The sequence below is a fragment of the Stegodyphus dumicola genome, chromosome 3 (assembly GCF_044657685.1).
Source record: "Stegodyphus dumicola isolate Sdum_Otavi_A_Nest chromosome 3, ASM4465768v1".
In the NCBI taxonomy this organism is placed as follows: domain Eukaryota; kingdom Metazoa; phylum Arthropoda; class Arachnida; order Araneae; family Eresidae; genus Stegodyphus; species Stegodyphus dumicola.
Genome location: NC_140770.1, coordinates 18,731,025 through 18,749,897, shown reverse-complemented (window position 1 = coordinate 18,749,897; position 18,873 = coordinate 18,731,025). Strand labels below are relative to the sequence as shown.

At 34.6% G+C, this 18,873-nt stretch overlaps 1 protein-coding gene across 1 annotated transcript in view; it reads left to right on the top strand.

Moving 5' to 3' along the window:
* Window positions 1-2,484: 2,484 nt before the first annotated feature.
* Window positions 2,485-18,873, top strand: part of LOC118200240 (Na(+)/citrate cotransporter-like) — a 93,291-nt gene continuing 76,902 nt past the window's right edge. The window contains exons 1-2 of the mRNA XM_085812322.1: window positions 2,485-2,598; window positions 4,953-5,102. Coding sequence (XP_085668448.1) covers window positions 2,485-2,598; window positions 4,953-5,102 — 264 coding nt within the window. The remainder of the gene's footprint in view (window positions 2,599-4,952; window positions 5,103-18,873) is intronic.

Sequence of the window (18,873 nt, the reverse complement as noted above, 5' to 3'; positions counted from 1 at the left end):
TTTGGAGGGCAGTCATCATTCATAAAAATTGGAATAGAATTAAAAGGGGCAAAATGTTTCCTTGATTCTTGATATCAACAATAAAATAAAAATCCTAAGAACAAGCAGTCCGGATGAAAAGAGCTAGCGAAAGTTCAGTGAACCCTCACCCACTCGGAGTAGCTAGGAGAAATAGGCGGAGGGGGGGACTGTTAGGTGGGTTCTAGAAGCAGCTGATAGAGGAGAAGAAATTTTAGTTGCTATTCAACTCGACAATTTTGTACCCAAAACAGCAGCAAGGCTAACAGACATTCATTAAATCCAAGTAAATCTGATGCAAACAAAAATAATAGCAACAACTTTAGCCTAAGTTCCTTGGGTGAAGTTTTCAAACTTCTTAAAGAAATAAGTAATCTGTTCAAGTTTCACTAACTAATATAATTATGAAAATTTCCTTCAAAATGCCAGAGATTCAATCAACGGAAAACCCAATCCACAAACGTTTCCTATTATTTAACCTATTTGAAGAAATATTTATGCAAAGTAATGTCAGTGTATAATATTTTTTATATAAGCTTTAAAAAAATTATTCTATATCTTGTTAGCATTATTATGTATGTATCTTGACAAATAACCCATTATATTCTCGGTTGTTACTGGTTCTTCATTCTTGTATATTGCCATAGCTTATGATTCTCTCCCCACTTATTTCAGGAATTTTATTTCCCATTTTAAAAGTGCAGTTATATTACCAGTGTCTTTATCTATAGTATTTGCTTAACTAACTTAATTCGTAATTTTGTATCTCACCGAATGCTTTGGCACTGCCATTATCTCTTATATATTAAGAAACTCTCTTACAGCATTTCAAGTCACCAGCTCCAATAATTTTCCAGATGCTTCGGCATTCTCAACTTCCGACTGGTTTCACGCTTACTTTATGTTTATTCTAAATTTCTAGCCATACTCCCGACTTCAAAATTTTTATCATTGTTTATGTTATACTTTTCACTTTGTGGCTCGCAAAATTAAAAATTACCCGAATTGTTTGATAAGGGATAGGGCTAAGGCTCCTATTAAGGGGTAGGGCTAAGCATTAGGTAGGGCCTTCGGCCCAGGTACCCTGGTGCTAGCACCTTCTACTGTGAAACCGAGAAAAATAATTTCGATAAATATATGTATGTTTGTCGCATTGTGATAAATCAACGTACCTAGAGCCACCGAATTTTGAATGACGTAATCCACTTGCGAATATGGGTATCTGGAAGCCCAAATTTGGAATTTGTTTTATTATCGATTTCATACTTTGTAAACCTTTAACGAATTTTTGATTAACATCCTCAAAGATGTCAAAGCGAGGAATGGCAACACTCTACGGGGGCGGATGAACCCTTTTTATCTCCAGCGCGCAGAACTGTGTATCGGAAATTCTAAAGATGTGCTCTTTTAAATATTTTATGATATTGCTGTTGAATAGAATTTTATGGTTTAAGTGCGAAGAACATGATATTTAATAAGTTAACACACAAAAAGTTAAAAACAGGCCTTTGGGCGTAATATAAAATCTGAAAGCATTCAGTTTTTTTTTTTTTTTGATATATATAATTTTTTTCTATTGGAATATGACCTTATTTAGGAATTTAAGAAACAATGACATGAAAGCTATGTATGATATTGATTTGAGCTAAAAATATTTTTCTTTTTTTTTCCTTAAGGCTAAAGTTTAAAATGAAAGAAACAATAATAATAAAGGTTGTCTACAAACAAGTATGTAATGAATTGTGGTGTCATATAGCAATAAAGTGATTTGTGAAAACGACAAATTAAAAGTGTTCAGTAATAGGAAGTTAAATTAAAATGTTTTCTTTTATTTGTATAAATGCTGAAACTTAAAAAATATCGAAAATTACATGAAATAAAAGTAGGAGAGACTACGGTGTTGATTACCGTTTTAATAATTTATGCAACTGAATTACTCTATCATGTTAATTTTAAATATAAACAATTCATTATATTTATTTTTTGTGAAACTCAAGCTGAACTGTTAGGAATGTGAATTTAAAATATGAAAAGTAATGTTAATTTGCAACAATAAAAAATTATTATTATTATTTTCAGCAGAAAATAGTAAATATTTATAGCGTAAATGCGAGACTATATTGTGACGTCACAAGCGTAGTCCCACCTATCTATGACATCAGTAAGCTCCACCTTCGTACTTTTGCTTATGCAGCGCTCCACCTTCGTACTTTTGCTTATGCAGCATATTCTGAACTTTTATTACTATTCCTTAGGCAACACCAGAAACATATCAAGAGGGTAAAAAATGCTCTGGATAATAATAAATCTATTGATTTGACTCGCGAAATTTCACCGACAATATCCTCGCGCCCTCTTTAACTCATTTAGCACTACCAAAGCTTAACGAGTTAACATTGGCGCGAGGAAATAGCTGCCTCTGAGAGTTTTCAATTCATATCAAAACTTAGATTATAGTGCTTTGAGATGACAAAAGTCTGTCGCCGTTTTCTTAATTCCATTAACTGGAAACTCTGTACTTATGTCATCAGTTTTCTCTTACCCTTCATTTTAGCTCCTTTGGTTGCTTCTCCTGACAAGGCAAGTAAGTCTTTTCTTTTTTTACATTTCTTAGTTTTTTTTTTCGGTATCTAATAACATGCGAAACATAAAACTGTGTTTGATTTTTGTACTTTGATCTACATATTTTTAACATTAAAAATCTGTATTCTTCACTCTTGAGGCAACATAGCCAGTTCGAGTGATGAATCTCCGCATAATCAAAATTTGCGCTGTGTAATATCGTGACTATCTCAGAATCGAATAATAAGTTATACGCAAAAACAAATGACTGTATTTAGTTCTACATACAATGGGTTCAAACGGAAATTTATAGAAATTTACTGATTTTTCATTTAAATTTAAATGATGGATTTATAATAGAGAGAAACTGCTTCATGAAAGTAAGAATTGAATATACAACATGTTGAGCTAATTTAAAAAAGGGAAATATCATAACGCTTGCTTGTCGAGTCTATTCATTACTTACTTAGCACTTTACAATGCTGGTCATTAAATTGCAACACAGGGAAGAAATGATCTGACGAACGTCAAAATCACATGAAAGGAAGAAGAGGTTAGGATATCCAAATGATTGGTATTTCAGCGCATTTAGACTACGCAGGTGGGAGAAACGGTATCTGAAACACTGCTTAAAAGAAAAGTTGTGTAGTCGATGTTTCATTCGGAAAGTGATTTGTAAGGCTGGAGTTTGCTCAGAATATCGTGCTATGCCTCGAATAAGAAGTCGAAATGCTTACCAGCAAGTGTCGGAATTCGATAGAGGCAGGATCGTTGCCTAGCGAGGGTGTAGATTATCGTTCTGCGATATCGCCCGTCGCCCTGGTCGACATCCAACTACTGCCATGCGAATATGGAATTCAATGGATTGCTGAGGATCATACTGAACGGCACGCATTATATCAACGTCCTGCCAAGATTAACGCCTGAGAGGACAGACATAGTGTGGGGTCATCCGTGCAAAACCGTGCGACCACATCACGGACCAGCATTCAGGAAATGGGCATGTTTGCAGCACGCCCAGTGTAATGTCTGATACCTGCCTCCCCCTGGTATTCGAGGGGAAAAGTTTGTGCAACTCCCTCTGGCGACTGATTGCCGCAGGGGAGAGTTAATTAGAGTTTGGACAGTATCGGATGTGACTTCACGATTATCGCAGGTGTGCACTCACCGTATGTCTTATTAGGACTGCGCGATAATCTGCACGCGTATACTCTCCAACTGACTTTAATTAACGTTAATCTTATGTAAATATTTTCTAATCTACTTAATACCTCTTATATATATATATATATATATATATATATATAAAATAATGTGTGAGGAAAAAGTCCCGTTATTGGATTACAACCACGGATGATAGCAAACTAAAGAACCTTTCAAAATCAATCATCGCATCCAGTATCAGCTCGTAAGGTGCGTCGACGTTTACAATAGCGTGGACTATCAGCATGGTAATTAATACTTCGGTTTCCTTTGACAAGGCAGAATAGAGACAGATGGCAACTATGGTGAGCAAAACGACAAAGCTGGATACAGGAGTGGCACAATGTCGCTTTTCAGACGAGCCCTGGTTCTACGTGCAGTATTCTGATAGCCGTATACATACGACAGACCGCACGTCGCCTGCTTGCATCCGATATAGGCATAGGGGCCCTGCACCTGGTGTGGTGGTTTGGGCAGCCATTGGGTACACGACACGCACACCTCTAGTTCGGATCGACGGTAATTAGAACACAGATGGGTACATTTCTGATATCTAATGTCCAGTGGTTGTGCCCTAACTTTGAGGTCCCCAAACGCTCTGTTACAAAAAGAAAATGCAAGACAACAGGCTGCACGTCTTGTTCTGACCTTCCTCGATACACAGGGTATTCGATTGCTGCCCTGGTCTGACGGTCTCCAGATGTGGCATCCATTGAAACATTTCGTCATGGCTGGCTTTCTGCGAGGCTGGCCCGACACCCCCGGCTGATGAAGTGTGACATAGACTTAAAACAGCACGGAATGAGTCGCCCATCTCTGTCATCCAAGCCCAGTTGAACTCCATGCCTAATGGGGTAAGGGCCGTTTTAGCTTCCAGGGATGGCAGCTGTTTCTACTAATTTCGCACCCCTGTAAACCTCCAGAATGCTTACAAATTTAATCATTTTGTCTTCATTCTGTAATGTTCACGTGCAATAAATATCTTTTTTTGTATTTCCTTTCCTTCGTGGCACGGCAATTTTAATGACCAGCAGTGTATTAACATATGATTTCAGTACAGTTCATAACGTACAATTCCCTTCTAAATAATTTCAGACATATACATTAAAAAAGGAACACTATTTCTAATAAATTAATTAGTTTAGATGTAATTAAATAAATTATTTCAGGAATTGAAATGTGCTTATGGGATACTACTAGTTGTTGGTTACTGGTTGCTGGAGCCGGTTCCTATGACTGTAACAGCCTTAATGCCTATCTTCCTATTTCCACTCTTAGGAATCATCGGTTCAGTTGACATAGCTTCAAATTACATGAAGGTAAAAATGAGAAGAAATAAGTATTTTATTAAACTAATAAGTGATCAAATCGTTTTTGTTTCATTTTAAAAATTAAATTGTGAATTTATACAAATAATTAATATTGAAATAAAAATCTTCAGCCAAGCATGAAGTTATTTTCAATATTATTTGCAAATATTTATTGTATATATTCAGATAGTTATATTTTGAACTTTGTATTTTATGACTTCAGATTTTGCATGTATACCGGGTGATTCAAAAATAAATATGTGGCAGGAATGTAAAACAGGAGTCCCTGGACAAACAGGAAAACAGGAGTCCCTGGACTGTACTTTATCTATAAACTAGCAGCTTCGCTGCCAGCCTTCGTCTGGCTTTTAAATGTACCGGGGAAAAGGCTGAAGGGAACACCAAACGTTAAATTTAAAAACCGCGTAGAATTTTACTCTGAAGAACAACTTCATAAAAAAAGTTATTACGTATAACAAAATTATAATGAAATAAGCAATATCCCTTAATACAAATATAAATTATCGTAATAAATAAATTAATCAACTTCCCTTTGCAAAATCTTAAGAACTCAAATGGTATAAAGGAGGTTAAGAACTTTGTTTCCTAAAAAAATCACTCAAAACTTTTCAATATCTTAAAAACAGTGAAATGAGCAACAAAAAACAAAAAATTCTGAAAAGCAAAGTATAATTAATGATATTTTATCTTATATTTTGAAGAGAAAAAAATGACAATGAAATAAGCTATATCCCTTAATACAAATATTAATTATCCTACTAAAAAAATTAACCAACTTTCCGTTGAAGAAAAAAAATCATGCAAAACTTTTGAGTATCTTACAACTACTGAAATAAGCAAAAAAAAAAAAAAAAAAAAAAAAAAAAAACATGAAGGAAACTCAAAAAACAAAAAATTTCGCGCAGAATTTTACTCTGCAGAAGAACTTTATAAAAAAAAATCAATAAAATTGTATTATATATATAAAAAAATGACAATGAAATATGTCAATCTCTTAAAAACAGTGACATAAGAAATACGATGAAAAATGGTTGCCAAACCCATATTTCTAAAAGAATGATACTATTCAAAATGATGCCATTTCATCAAAAATCTATCAACAACAATAAGAAAGGAAAATGGTTGTCAAAATCACATTTTTAAAGATGTGAGATGTGAGAAGTGCACTCAGACGCTTCATTTAAATTTTTTTTTAAAAATACAAAATTCATTTTTCCAAAATTCTTTTTGTAAAAGCGGTCGCAAGGATGAAAGTTTAACGTGTCCAAAAATCAAAGAAAAATAAACTGTACATTTTTAAAAATAAACTTTTTTAGAAAAAATCCCGTTGAAAAGGTGTTAAGTTCACTTTGTTAAATAAATTCGAATTCAATCGATTTATTGAAACACGAAATTTATTTTAAGTTCGTAAAATAGCTAAGTGCCTACACTTCCTGACGATGTGAAAATGGAGTGTGTAGAGTAAAATCTCGCTTTGCTATAGCCCATTATGTGTCAAAATGACGCGATTTCGTCACAAAACATAAAATTAAAAAATAAAAAAATCTGAAATTTTTCAGATTTTAAATTACGTCCAAAGGGGCGTTTTTTAACATTTTGTGTGTTACCTTTCTTTATTAAATATCATGTTCCTCGCACTTAAACCATAAGATCCAGTGCAACAGCAATATCGCAAAATAGTTTTAAAACGAGCATATCTTTAGAATTTCCGATACAGAGACTCACGCGCTGGAGATAAAAATGTTTTTTCTGCACAACGTTGCCATTGCTCGCTTTCAAATCCTTGAGTTTGTTAATCAAAAATTCGTCAAAGTTTTAAAAAATAGGAAATCGATCATAAAACAAATTTCAAATTTCAAATTTGGTCTTCCACATGCTCATATTCGTTGGAGGATTACGTTATTCAAGATTCGATGACTCTATGTACCGTTATTTTATGACAATGCGAGAAATATACATACATTTACGCAGATTTTCATTATTTAATTTCTTCAAATATAATGCAGGACTCTAACATTTTGTGGCAACAGCTTGAAAAGTGAACCGACATTTATGAGTCCGACGCAAAATGCCAAAACGAAACTAATAGTCCTTCGGGATTCAAATCCCTTTGGACTAAAAAAAAAAATTCGAATTCGAATTTCGAAAAAATCGCTTCCAGGTGCACTGGCTCTTGTCTAGATGCACTACCAAATTTCGTAGCTGTGTGTCTATTAGCTTACGCGCAGCGCAAACGAAAGGAACACACACAGAGACTCTTTCTTTTATTATATATAGAGATTGAGGCTAAAAATGGAGCAGCTATTCAAATGAGGTAGAACAGAGAACAATTCCTAAACACCGCCTTTTGAGCTGCTTCTCAGTTTCTGTACGCAGCCCGATAGATAAAATGCATGTCAACTAGTTCTGCGTTCGTTTAGCGATACCGTTCAAACTCCGCACGGGAAATGATAATTAACACTAGCGGATCGTTTTCACCTATCATTAAGCAATGTCCAGTACCACCACAGAGCGTCCTTTCTGCGTTCCCATTCTATTACAAAATTTGCTTATCTTGGTCCTCTGGACTTTTTTGACAGATATTTTTTAATCATCTAGTATCTGTATACTTTTGAGTAACGGAATTCTAGCTTATTTTATACAATGTTGCAAACTGTTGAGAAGATTTTAGATTGAACTTAACATTAGTGTTTAACAATGTTAAAAATTTAAAACTAAAAAACTCTTGGCAAGTGGACTTTATATTCAACATAGAAATTTGAGTTTAAAGCCGATTATCCAAACCCCGAATAATGTCCGTAAGTTTGCCCACTTTTTTTTTATAACTCACAAAAATTTCTTCAAAATTCCGTATCGCATGCGCAGATTGCCAACATAAGACATTTTTTGTGAAGATATTTTTTAAGAAATTTTCTGTTAGTCCAATTTGAATATACTGATAATCACTCAAAATTAAAACTAACTTAAAATACATATTACATGGTACTAGGACTGCGGCCTTTGTGGACGTTTTTGAAGCAGGAGACATGTAAAATAAGCAATGCCCTCGCCGGGACTCGGGCCACGGACCTCTCGAATACGCGCCGAGTGTGCTGACCGCTACACTATGAAAGCATGTTAAGAAAGGCAGGAGAAATACCTTATAAGTGTAAATCAAATAGTGTATATACAATGTGTAATAGGATATATACAATGTGCAATAAGCTATATACAATGTGTAATAAGATATATATAATGTGTAATAAGATATATACAATGTTTAATATACAGATAATTCATAAAAGTACTCTATATAAACCTAATACAAAATATATGTACAGATTTTATGCAATTATTTGGGTACTTAAAATGGCCATTGGCTTTTGGATATTATTTGAATTATTAAAATCGTAACTACAGATTTTTATATCAGATTTGTTGATTCGTCGCTATCATGAAAGACAGATGATAAGTCCTTAGCTGGAAAATTTTTAGCGCTTTATGTATTGTGTTGTTATGGATAAACCAGGAAGAATATGCTATTTACCTCAATACACTGTTCTTTGCAGTTTGCTGTTGATTTTTCTGTTGGTTTTCCAAAAATAAGCCTGGATTAGACTGATATAACACAGCTTATGATGTAGAAGGGATTTATAAATGAATAACTTATTATCAATAGGGAGAAAGATATTTCAAACAATTAAGTCGCAGAGTTTAGCTTAGCTTTCTCGAAACTTCTGGACAATAGATGTAATGCGTAGGGTCCATGACATACACCCCAAGATAATTGATTTGCTTAACCTAGAGACGAGTAGTTGAATAAATTTGACATTATTATTAATTTTCTCTTTCTTTGTAAATACTATAACGACCATTTTGTCGATTTTGATTTGGATTTTCCAGTTGTTTAGCCAGTATGTGATTTAGTAAATACTTAGTAAATGTTGGAAGGTTATACTAAGAAATACACTTTGAGCAATGATTGCTGTTTTATTAATATACTTTGCAAGTTTGGCGTTGTGTGTGCATGGAATGCCGATCACATAAATATTGAATAGCGGGAGTCCTAATTGAAACCCTTATAGCCCACCGGATAAAACAAAGCGGCAGGTGAAATACAGTGAAGTGACAAAAGTCATGGGATAGCAATATGCAAATATACAGATGGCAGTAGTATCGCGTAGAAAATGTATAAATGCGAAGTGCTTTGGCAGGGCTTTCATTTGTGTTCAAGTTATTCATGTGAAGAGCCTTTGACGTGATTATGGGCCGCACGACGAAAATTAACAGACTTTGAACGCGGAATGGTAGTTGGAGCTAGACTCATGGGTCATTCCATTTCGGATATCGTTAGGGAATTCAACATTCCGAGATCCACAGTGTCAAGAGTGTGCCGAGAGTATCTAATTTCAGGCATAACATCCCACCATGGACAGCGCAGTGGCCGACCACCTGCACTTAACGACCGAGACCAGCGACGTCTGCGTACAGTTGTCAATGTTCACAGACAAGCAACACTGCGTTAAATAATTGCAGAAATCAATGTGGGACGTGAAAGGGACGTGTCCGATAGGACAGTGCGGCGAAATTTGTCTTCCTTGGACTGTGCCAGCAGAAGACTGACCCGAGTGCCTTTACTGACAGCGCGACATCGCCTGCAGCGACTTTCGTGGGCTCGTGAGCATATCGGTTGGTCCCTAAACGAATGGAAAACCGTGGCTTGGTCAGATGAGTCACGATTTCAGTTGGTAAGAGCTGATGGTAGGCTTCGAGTGTTCTTCTGGAGAATTCCAGCGAATGATCTGGCCACCTAGATCGCCCGACATGAATCCCATGGAACATTTATTAACTTCTTTAGAGGCAGCATGGCTCAATATTCCTGCAGGGGACTTCCAACGACTTGTTGAGTCCATGCCACGTCGAGTTGCTGCACTTCGCCGGGCAAAAGGAGGACCAACAGGTATCCCATGACTTTTGTCACTTCAGTGTATGTATTTGAGATTTGAAAGACAAAGTGTTACTCTGACAGGTGGGACTTAATCATGATTTTAATGTAATTCGAGAAGCCCAGAGTGTGTATTTTGTAGATGAGTGCGTCCAGCTAGATGTAATTGAAAGCCTTGGCTACTTTAGTCTTTCTCTCAAAGACCATCGTTTACCTTCCTGGACTGGATATCGTCTAAAATCCTTTCAACCACTCTGTATAAAAGTGCACATCAACAGTTTCTTCTGAAATCCAAACTGGTATGGTATGATAATGACATTTTTGCCCAAGAGATCATGGATTCTTCTGAGTATACTTTGTCCCATGACTTTGCTGATGAAGAGTACATGGCTTAGTGGACGGTAGGAGTCCTGAGCCGTGGGTGAGCCTTATTGGGTTTAAAATCGGAGTTATTATAGCCGTCATCATGCTTTAAGGAAGTATTTCTAGCCAAGTATTACGTTAAAGATATTTGTGAACTTGAATACCAGTTGACAGGAAGTAGCTTGATCATTCTGTTGGAGATGAAATCAATTTCTGAGCTCTTTTTCACTTGAGTTGTTTTATGTAACCAAAACCTTACGACGGAAGGAGTGCAATGATGTATTTATGTGTAAATTTGTCGTGTGATTGGAAAGAAAAACATAGACTGAGTGCTGTGTTGTGTCATGTATATTGTTTGTGCAAAACTGAGTAAACTCCTAGACAAGGATTCTCAGACTTATCTCAAACCAAGTCACTGGTTGAAAGAAAACAACGCTTAATCGATCTGATTCCTCTCTACTTGCGAAAAGGCGAATTTCCAAATTCTTATACTTACATTTATATGTTCTGCGCGAACTGAAATGAAGCAGTAAAAATGACAGGACAGAAATAATTTTGACAAAGCGTGTTACGAACTTAAACTCTACAACAGGATTTACGTATCAGCAAACTAGCAGTGAGACATCACACTTGCCAAGAATGATTGATGCAGAAGGGATTGTGAAACGTACCGTCTTTTTCCGAAAATAAGACACTGTCTTACTTTCTTTTTTGGTCCAAAATACGCGCTAGGGCTTATTTTCGGGGGAGGGCAAAAATAAAAGTACATTTATATATTTTTATTTAATATTTATTTTACACAGAATACAGAAATTTAAATTTATTCAATTACAGTCATGTCATCTTCTTCTGGAACATCGTCATAAATAAAATTCTGAATTATATTCTGATTTTCTTCCAAATCCATTTCCTGTTGAATCATTGATCCGAATCTCTCATGTCTTGCGATATAGCCATCGTTAAATGAATACTTCTTGTCTAAGTAGCCTGTTCGTAGTGCATTGGAAACATCACTATCAATTATTTTGTCCCATGAATTTTTTACCCAATTCTCAAATTCTTGTAAGCCTGGTTTTACAAAATTACCTCGATGATTTCTCGCCATTCTGTTTTCAATATATTCATTGATTTCCATCCGCAAATGATCCTTGAATGGCTTGTTTATTGCAGTGTCAAGTGTCTGGAGGTAACCAGTCATTCCTGCCGGAATATTATTTATTTTTACCCATCAATCACTCCTTTTGATTTTCGACTCATTCTGTGAGAGTTGGGAAAAGGTCGTATGTGTCTCGGGAGTTACGGTTCAGCGCAAATTTCACCCCGACGAGAGTCTGCCGACGCTAACGGATGACGATGGCTTTCCTGTGAACGTATCTCTCTTGGGGCAAACGGTGAACTGTTTAAGATAAATTCCAAGAATTAATTTGAAACGAACTGTAGAGGTAAACAATTAATTTCTCGGAATATTTTGTTTCAAACATTTCTCTGAAATACGAGTGTTAGGAAGGCTAAACATATTATTACTTATACTTAATAAATCAACAGCATTTTTTAACGAATCCTTTTTTGTCACATTATTTTAACTAGAGATTATTTTCGGGGGATGTCTTATTTTACAAAAAGTTCCAAAAATCACGATAGGGCTTATTTTCGCAGGACGTCTTATTTTACAAAAAGTTCCGAAAATCACGATAGGGCTTATTTTCGGAGGATGTCTTATTTTACAAAAAGTTCCGAAAATCACGATAGGGCTTATTTTCGGAGGATGTCTTATTTTCAGAAAAATAGCAAATCTAACACCACTACTTAAGAAAAAACAAATTTTATGAGCACTTTTAGGAGGTTCATTACGTTAAAAGAACTATACAGTTCTAGTTCTAGTTAGCGTACGTGTCCTTGTCTACTTGGACCATAAATGTCTAGCAACTATTCGCTGGTCTTCTTTCAACGATAAAATATAAGGCCAAAGAAGGGCTAAAATACCATTTTATTCTCTCAAAGAAATGATACAGATGTCTCCTTTCGGGTTTAAAGGAAAGCCTCCACTTAGGCTTTAACTTAAGATAGAAAATAAAGAACTTGTGGCAACAGTTAGATTCATCGCATAGTAACGAGTTGCCATAGTAACGATAAGGTCAGAAACTTTGGAACGACAATTAATATATCTTTGACTTTTGAGTTTGTATCAGCATAAGTTTTTTTTTTCATGTACTTACGTATTTTTAACTGGTAACTAACTAAATAAATAAATGTCTAAATATTAATGGAGTCATATTTTGATACTTATCTCTACCTCCTAAATTGGTTGACCCGGATATTTGAAGACATCATGTTAGAATGATGACCAACGGCAAAACAGAAACCAGTTAACAACTTTGACGATCGCTGGTAACTAAACTAATTCTAAGTAGCTAAAGTTTATCCGGAGCCGTATAAAGAAACTAACCGAGTAGGCCCATAATTCCGGCGAATACAAACAGGCACCTAAGACTACGGCCGAACATAATAATATAGGCTTAAAAGCAACGACGTGGCTCGAAGGCAGAACACGTTCTATTGAGAACTTCTGTGTTCCTTTATGGAAATGAGTGAACTTACCATTCAACATTGGTTCTACTTCATTTACATAAAACATAATACTGAAATCTCATTCTGGCAGGGAGTTGTAGGTGCGGAACAAGAATTTAAAGGAAAGGGTTTCAGATTTAAAAATAACTATTAAAAAGGTAAGGGGGCTCATACACCTTAAACCCCTCATGATCTTCAAATATGTGACTGTTGCAAGAATTGGGATATTTTATTTATTTTAAAAGCACTTAATTCCAACCTTTTACAGCTGACTACATAATATAGCTGCTTTGGAAACTAGTAACCAGAAAGTTTGTGTTGCCACAAATATTTTTGTAATTTAATCCTCTTTGTGACAAAATATTTCGCCATGTTTTCACTTTGCACGCATGATATTTTAAAAATGGCTAATGGTACATAATTGAAATTGGATGGAATTCTTTATATGGGCACTATTTTCTAACTGAACCAAAAATATGATAGATATTTTAATACTGAAACATTTTATGGACGAAAACATTACAAATTTTTTTAAGAAAATACATTTTATAACCTCAACTCCAAATAAAATAAAAATTTAACAAGAAATGTTTAGAATTTTAGGTTCACAATAGTTTCCAAATGTTATAAAAGCTATATATTAAATGTGGAATTAAATTATGCAACATAATATTTTAAACTGTGCGCGCAAGTTGGAAACATAACGAAAAATGTTGTCACAAAGCGGATTAAATTATACAAATATTTGTGGCAACACAAACTTTCTGATGACTATTTCAGAAAGCAGCTATATTATGTAGTCAGCTGTAAAACGTTGGAAGTAGTTGCTTTTAAAATAAATAAGTTATCCCAATTGTCGCAACAGTCACCTATTTGAAGATCTTATGGGTTTTAAGGTGTATGAGTCCCCTTAAAATAATCCATACAAAACAAAGCAAAAAGATTTCAATTACCTTCCATTCTCTTACTTCTAATTCCAAAAATTACATACATCATTTCTCTTAAAATTTTATTCTTAATTTTTCATTTATTTATTCCAAGTTTTCATTTTAATTATTATAACTACAGTCTGTATCAGCTGAATGTTAACTCTTTGTTGCATACAAATAATCTAGGGAAGCTAAACGAAAATGTTTGTATTTTTTCGATTTAAAATAACCTTAGTAATAAAAAAAAATATTCAAATTTCGTTTTAAATAATGGTTACAGTTTGTTCACTACAGTGGACAGCATGCATATACGTACATGCATACAAATCTCTTCCCAAAGATTTACGGTCATTGCATTTGAAATCATTTCCTGCCTTGTTTGCAGTGATCATTACCATCTTCTAAATGGTAAATCTGACATGTACATATAGATACCACAAAATACCTTCCTTTCGTCGATTGCGATTGAATTCATTTTCCTACGATTTTGTAACCTGTACCTATTGGATTCAAATGTCAAATGTTCCAGAAAGTCCTTGCCAAACATAAACATTTCCAGTGATGTTTTGGCTTGATAAGCAGTACATTTGGATTTCAATTCACTCTATTTGGTAGATCATTTTCTGCCAACTCTCCATTTTTCTGAAACTGACATTTAAAATAAAACGCCTAAAATGACAAATTATGAATAAAAAATGGCAGTATAAGAAAATGTAAGGAATATTATATAATGTTTACTATGAGAAACTGTACTGACTTGGAAACAGAAGTAGCAGCCATTTTCCAAATAGCAATGCTTTACTTAGTGATGCTATACAGCCATCTAGGATCGACAGATGAATGTTCTAATAATATAGAATGAATAAACACAGGAATGGAATCTGTTAAGGCAGTTACAGAAGAATAAACAAGTTTAAACTTTTGTCTACACGAGTGGACATGATGCAACAAAGGGTTAAATGATGCGCCTGTTAAAAATCACTGTGCATACATATTGGATTGGCAACTAAGTAATTGCTGGATTTTTTTTAGAAAATCAAAGACAATTTTTCGTGGAACTAAATAACTTTATTCTGTAATGTATTGCCCATTTTGATCAATGACCTTTTGCCATCTTTCAGGCAGCATCATAAACCCACGTTCATAAAACTTCTGGTTTTTATTATCAGAAAACTGAATCAGGCACGATTTGACATCATCATCATTATTAAAATTTTTACCATTCAAGGAGTTTTGTAAAGATCGAAACAAAAAGTAATCAGATGGTGCAAGGTCAGGACTATATGGTGGATGTGGCAAAACATCCCAACCAAGCTCCAATAATTTTTCCCGAGTGACCAAAGATGTGAATGGCCTTGCATTGTCATGATGGAATACAACACCTTTTCGATTTGTCAATTCGGGCCGCTTTTCTTCAACTGCATTGTTTAATTTCGTTAGTTGTTCAATGTAGACATCAGAATTGATAGTTCGGTTGAGTGGTAAGAGTTCAAAGTAGACAATTCCTTTGTAATCCCACCAAACTGATAACAAAACCTTCTTTTGATGTTGTTTGAATTGGTTCACCTGGCCTGCTCCACAATCCTTTCCGCTTGATATTGTTGTAAATAACCCATTTTTCATCGCCAGTTATCAGTCGTTTTAAAAATGGGTCATTTTCATTACGTTTCTTTAGCAAACCGCAGCTGTTAATGCGCTGCGTCAAATGCGTTTCTTTCAGTTCGTGAGGAACCCATGTATCGAGTTTTTGAATATAGCCAAGTTGTTTTAAGTGATTCTCAATGCATGTATGTGATACATGAAGCTTCTCTGCAATCTCACGCGTTGTACTGTGACCAAATCCAAATCGATTATTGCTTTGATTAGGTCGTCATCAACTTCAACTGGACGACCAGAGCGTTTTTTATCTTTGAGTGGAAAATCCCCAGAACAAAATTTGGCAAACCAATTTTGACACTGCTGTTCTTTTAAGGCTTCGTCACCATAAACAGCACATAACTTTTTATGAGCTTGCGATGCGTTTTTCCCTTTGCGGAAATAAAAAAGCAAAATATGACGAAAATGTTCCTTTTGATTTTCCATTTTTCAACGAACGCCAAACGAAAACTACGCAACTGATCAAAAAACGTTTTTTACTGATAGACAGCTGAATTGCCAACTATCAAATAACAAAATGCGTTTTACATTTGTACTACGTCTGCAACCCTAAAAATTCAACTATGAGTGAAATCCGCAATTACTTAGTTGCCAACCCAATATTTTCATTTCCTTTTATAGCACGGTTCATTAAGCAAGGTACGAATTGAGGTTTCAAAACTTTAAACCATATAAACTGGCAATAGCCTTTATCGGAATTTTCATCTATCTGAGGTAGGTGTGGTTATTTAATTATGGCAAAGCACACTAGGGCTATCTGCCTAAGGGGAGGGATGCCTTTCGTGGAGGACTTTCTAAGGGAAACTGGCTCGTAAGCACGTTACACATGGGGAAAACTACGAAAACACCCATGCAGCCAGCCCGTTCGCGGGATTCGAACCTCGGACCGAACTACCAGTGTTCAGCGACTTTACAGCTCGGCCGCCTGGTGGACTCCTATCTGAGGTAGGAGAGATCTGTGTTGGTGTGGTTATTCAGAAGTCTTCTGGATAAGCTAAAAATGCACCAGTAAGTTATTAAAACAACATTTTTCAGTTGAGATTCTAAAACAGGCTTTAATCAATAGTGATTTACTTTCTAACGAATAAAAAAAATAAAAGATCTTGATTAATAAATTTTCTTATTTATAATTTAAAATTCGATTTTTGTTAACTATAAGAATTGTTATATTGTTCCAGTCATCTATTAAGTCTTGAAGAATTTAAAAAGGATGTTGGTCTTGTATGATATAAAAATTGTACGGAGACGAAGGGATCTGAGTGAGTTTTAAGCCTATACTTTTAAACGAGATAAATATATAAAACACTGAATATAAAACTACTTTTTCGTTCTTCCTAGATAGTCCAGATACATTTCCGAGATTATCTCTGTGTTGTTCACTTTTCAAATTTGAGGATGGCCTTGTTTTTATCTTTTATGTTCAGTTTTTATCGGCTTTCGATTTTCTTCATGGACTTGTGCAGAAATGTCATTCATATTTACATTTTGATTTTCTTGATTTTTATTTATTTTTAATTCTCTTTTTGACTTACTGCAGAAGATAAAATACTACCGGCAATCGGAATTCTAATGTGTTGACAAAACATTCTACGTACAAATAACAGAATATGCTTTGTAGTCATTCAGAAGATTAAAATCAGAAACACTGCCTATTTGCAACTAAAACTTGAAATATCAGCTATTTTTATACCGTAAAAGTATAAGAGGAATATATATCTGCAATAATAATATATATCTAGAATATATAGAGAATACAGATCTATAAGAATATATATCTAGAATTTCAACATTCATTCACGTAAAAACAAGATTTACTTTATCAGATATTCCACATAGGTACTAAAACGCCACTCCGGAAAACATATTTTTAAGCTATTTTTACTTCCTTGTACGAAGTAAAAAAGGAAGTATTGTAATCGCGAAAAGTTTCAGGCAACATATTTCAACAAAAATATCCATTTTGACCGCTATCGAATGCAATTTAACGATGTTTTTGCGCGATATCTGTGCGTAAGGACAGAATAAAAGACACCTCTCCTCCAAAAAAATTATAAAACTGCTTTAAGATTAATTCTGAAGAGAGTTTTTCCTCGCATAACTCAAAAACGAGTAGCCTCACAACGTTGAAATTTTGTATATAGGACTGCTATAACAAGTAGATGTGCACCTCGTATTTTGGTTGCAATCGGCCGCACCAAACGTATATAAATATATTTATATATACATCCACTCTGTTACCCGGCTCAGTAATCTCAGTATCTTTACTCTTATATGTTTGTAAATTGTACATATTTTGCTTTAAAAATGATTGAATTATGTTGTTCTTATCTTCCGGTTAAGGGTTTTATGCCTTTCGTAATTCTGGAAGCAATATTTGTACAATTATCTACAATTTAAAAGCTGTTTAAGTACGGTTAAGTTTTAAATAACACGGCGGACATATTTGTTTACATCTGAAACAGCAGAATTGTAAATTTGTTGCCAATCTAGGGAGACTAAGCTTCGCAACACAAAAATAACGCCTTCATTTATTATTGCCAATTAAATCATGCTTAATCCTTTCTGGAATTTTTTCTAGGAAATAAGTGTTTAAGATTTACTTCGTAATTTTTAATACAGATATTTTGAGTTTTTATGTATTTTTGCCTTGTCGCGAAGTGAGAGCTGAATTAAATGAATGAGAAATACTAAATCGTCTGTGAAAAACTTTTTCTTTTCTGTTTTGTTTGCTTAATTTCTTTCATACATCGTTTTAGCTTTATTATAGTATTTGAATAGAACATGTGGCAAGGATAATTCTTCAAATGATATAAATTTTGCACATTCAGAGTGTCGTTATAGTAAACAAATATAGTGAATTTTAAAGCGTGCATTTATTCTATTGTGGTTTATGCGCTGTCGACGAAGTAGATTTGATTCAATCAAATCAATTTAAATGAAATTCAAGAAAAAATGCGTATATTTTAATATTCCGTACAAGGAAGTCGTGTGGTGTACACATCAGATTTTTTTAAATTTTATTCTGAGCCCAAAGGGCCCTAGCCCACAAGGGCTATTAATTTCGTTTTGGCATTTTGCATCGAAAACTTTAAAAAACTGAATCACTTTTCAAATTTTTGCCACCAAACATTACAGCCCTGTATTATATTTAAAGAAATTAAATAATGAAGAAGCCACATAAATGCATGTATGTTTCTCGCATTGTGATAAAACAACAGTATCTAGAGCCATCCAGTTTTGAATAACGTACGTCTGTACCCCATTATGGACATCTGAAGGCCCGAATTTGTTTTATTATTGTTTTCCTATTTCGTAAAGC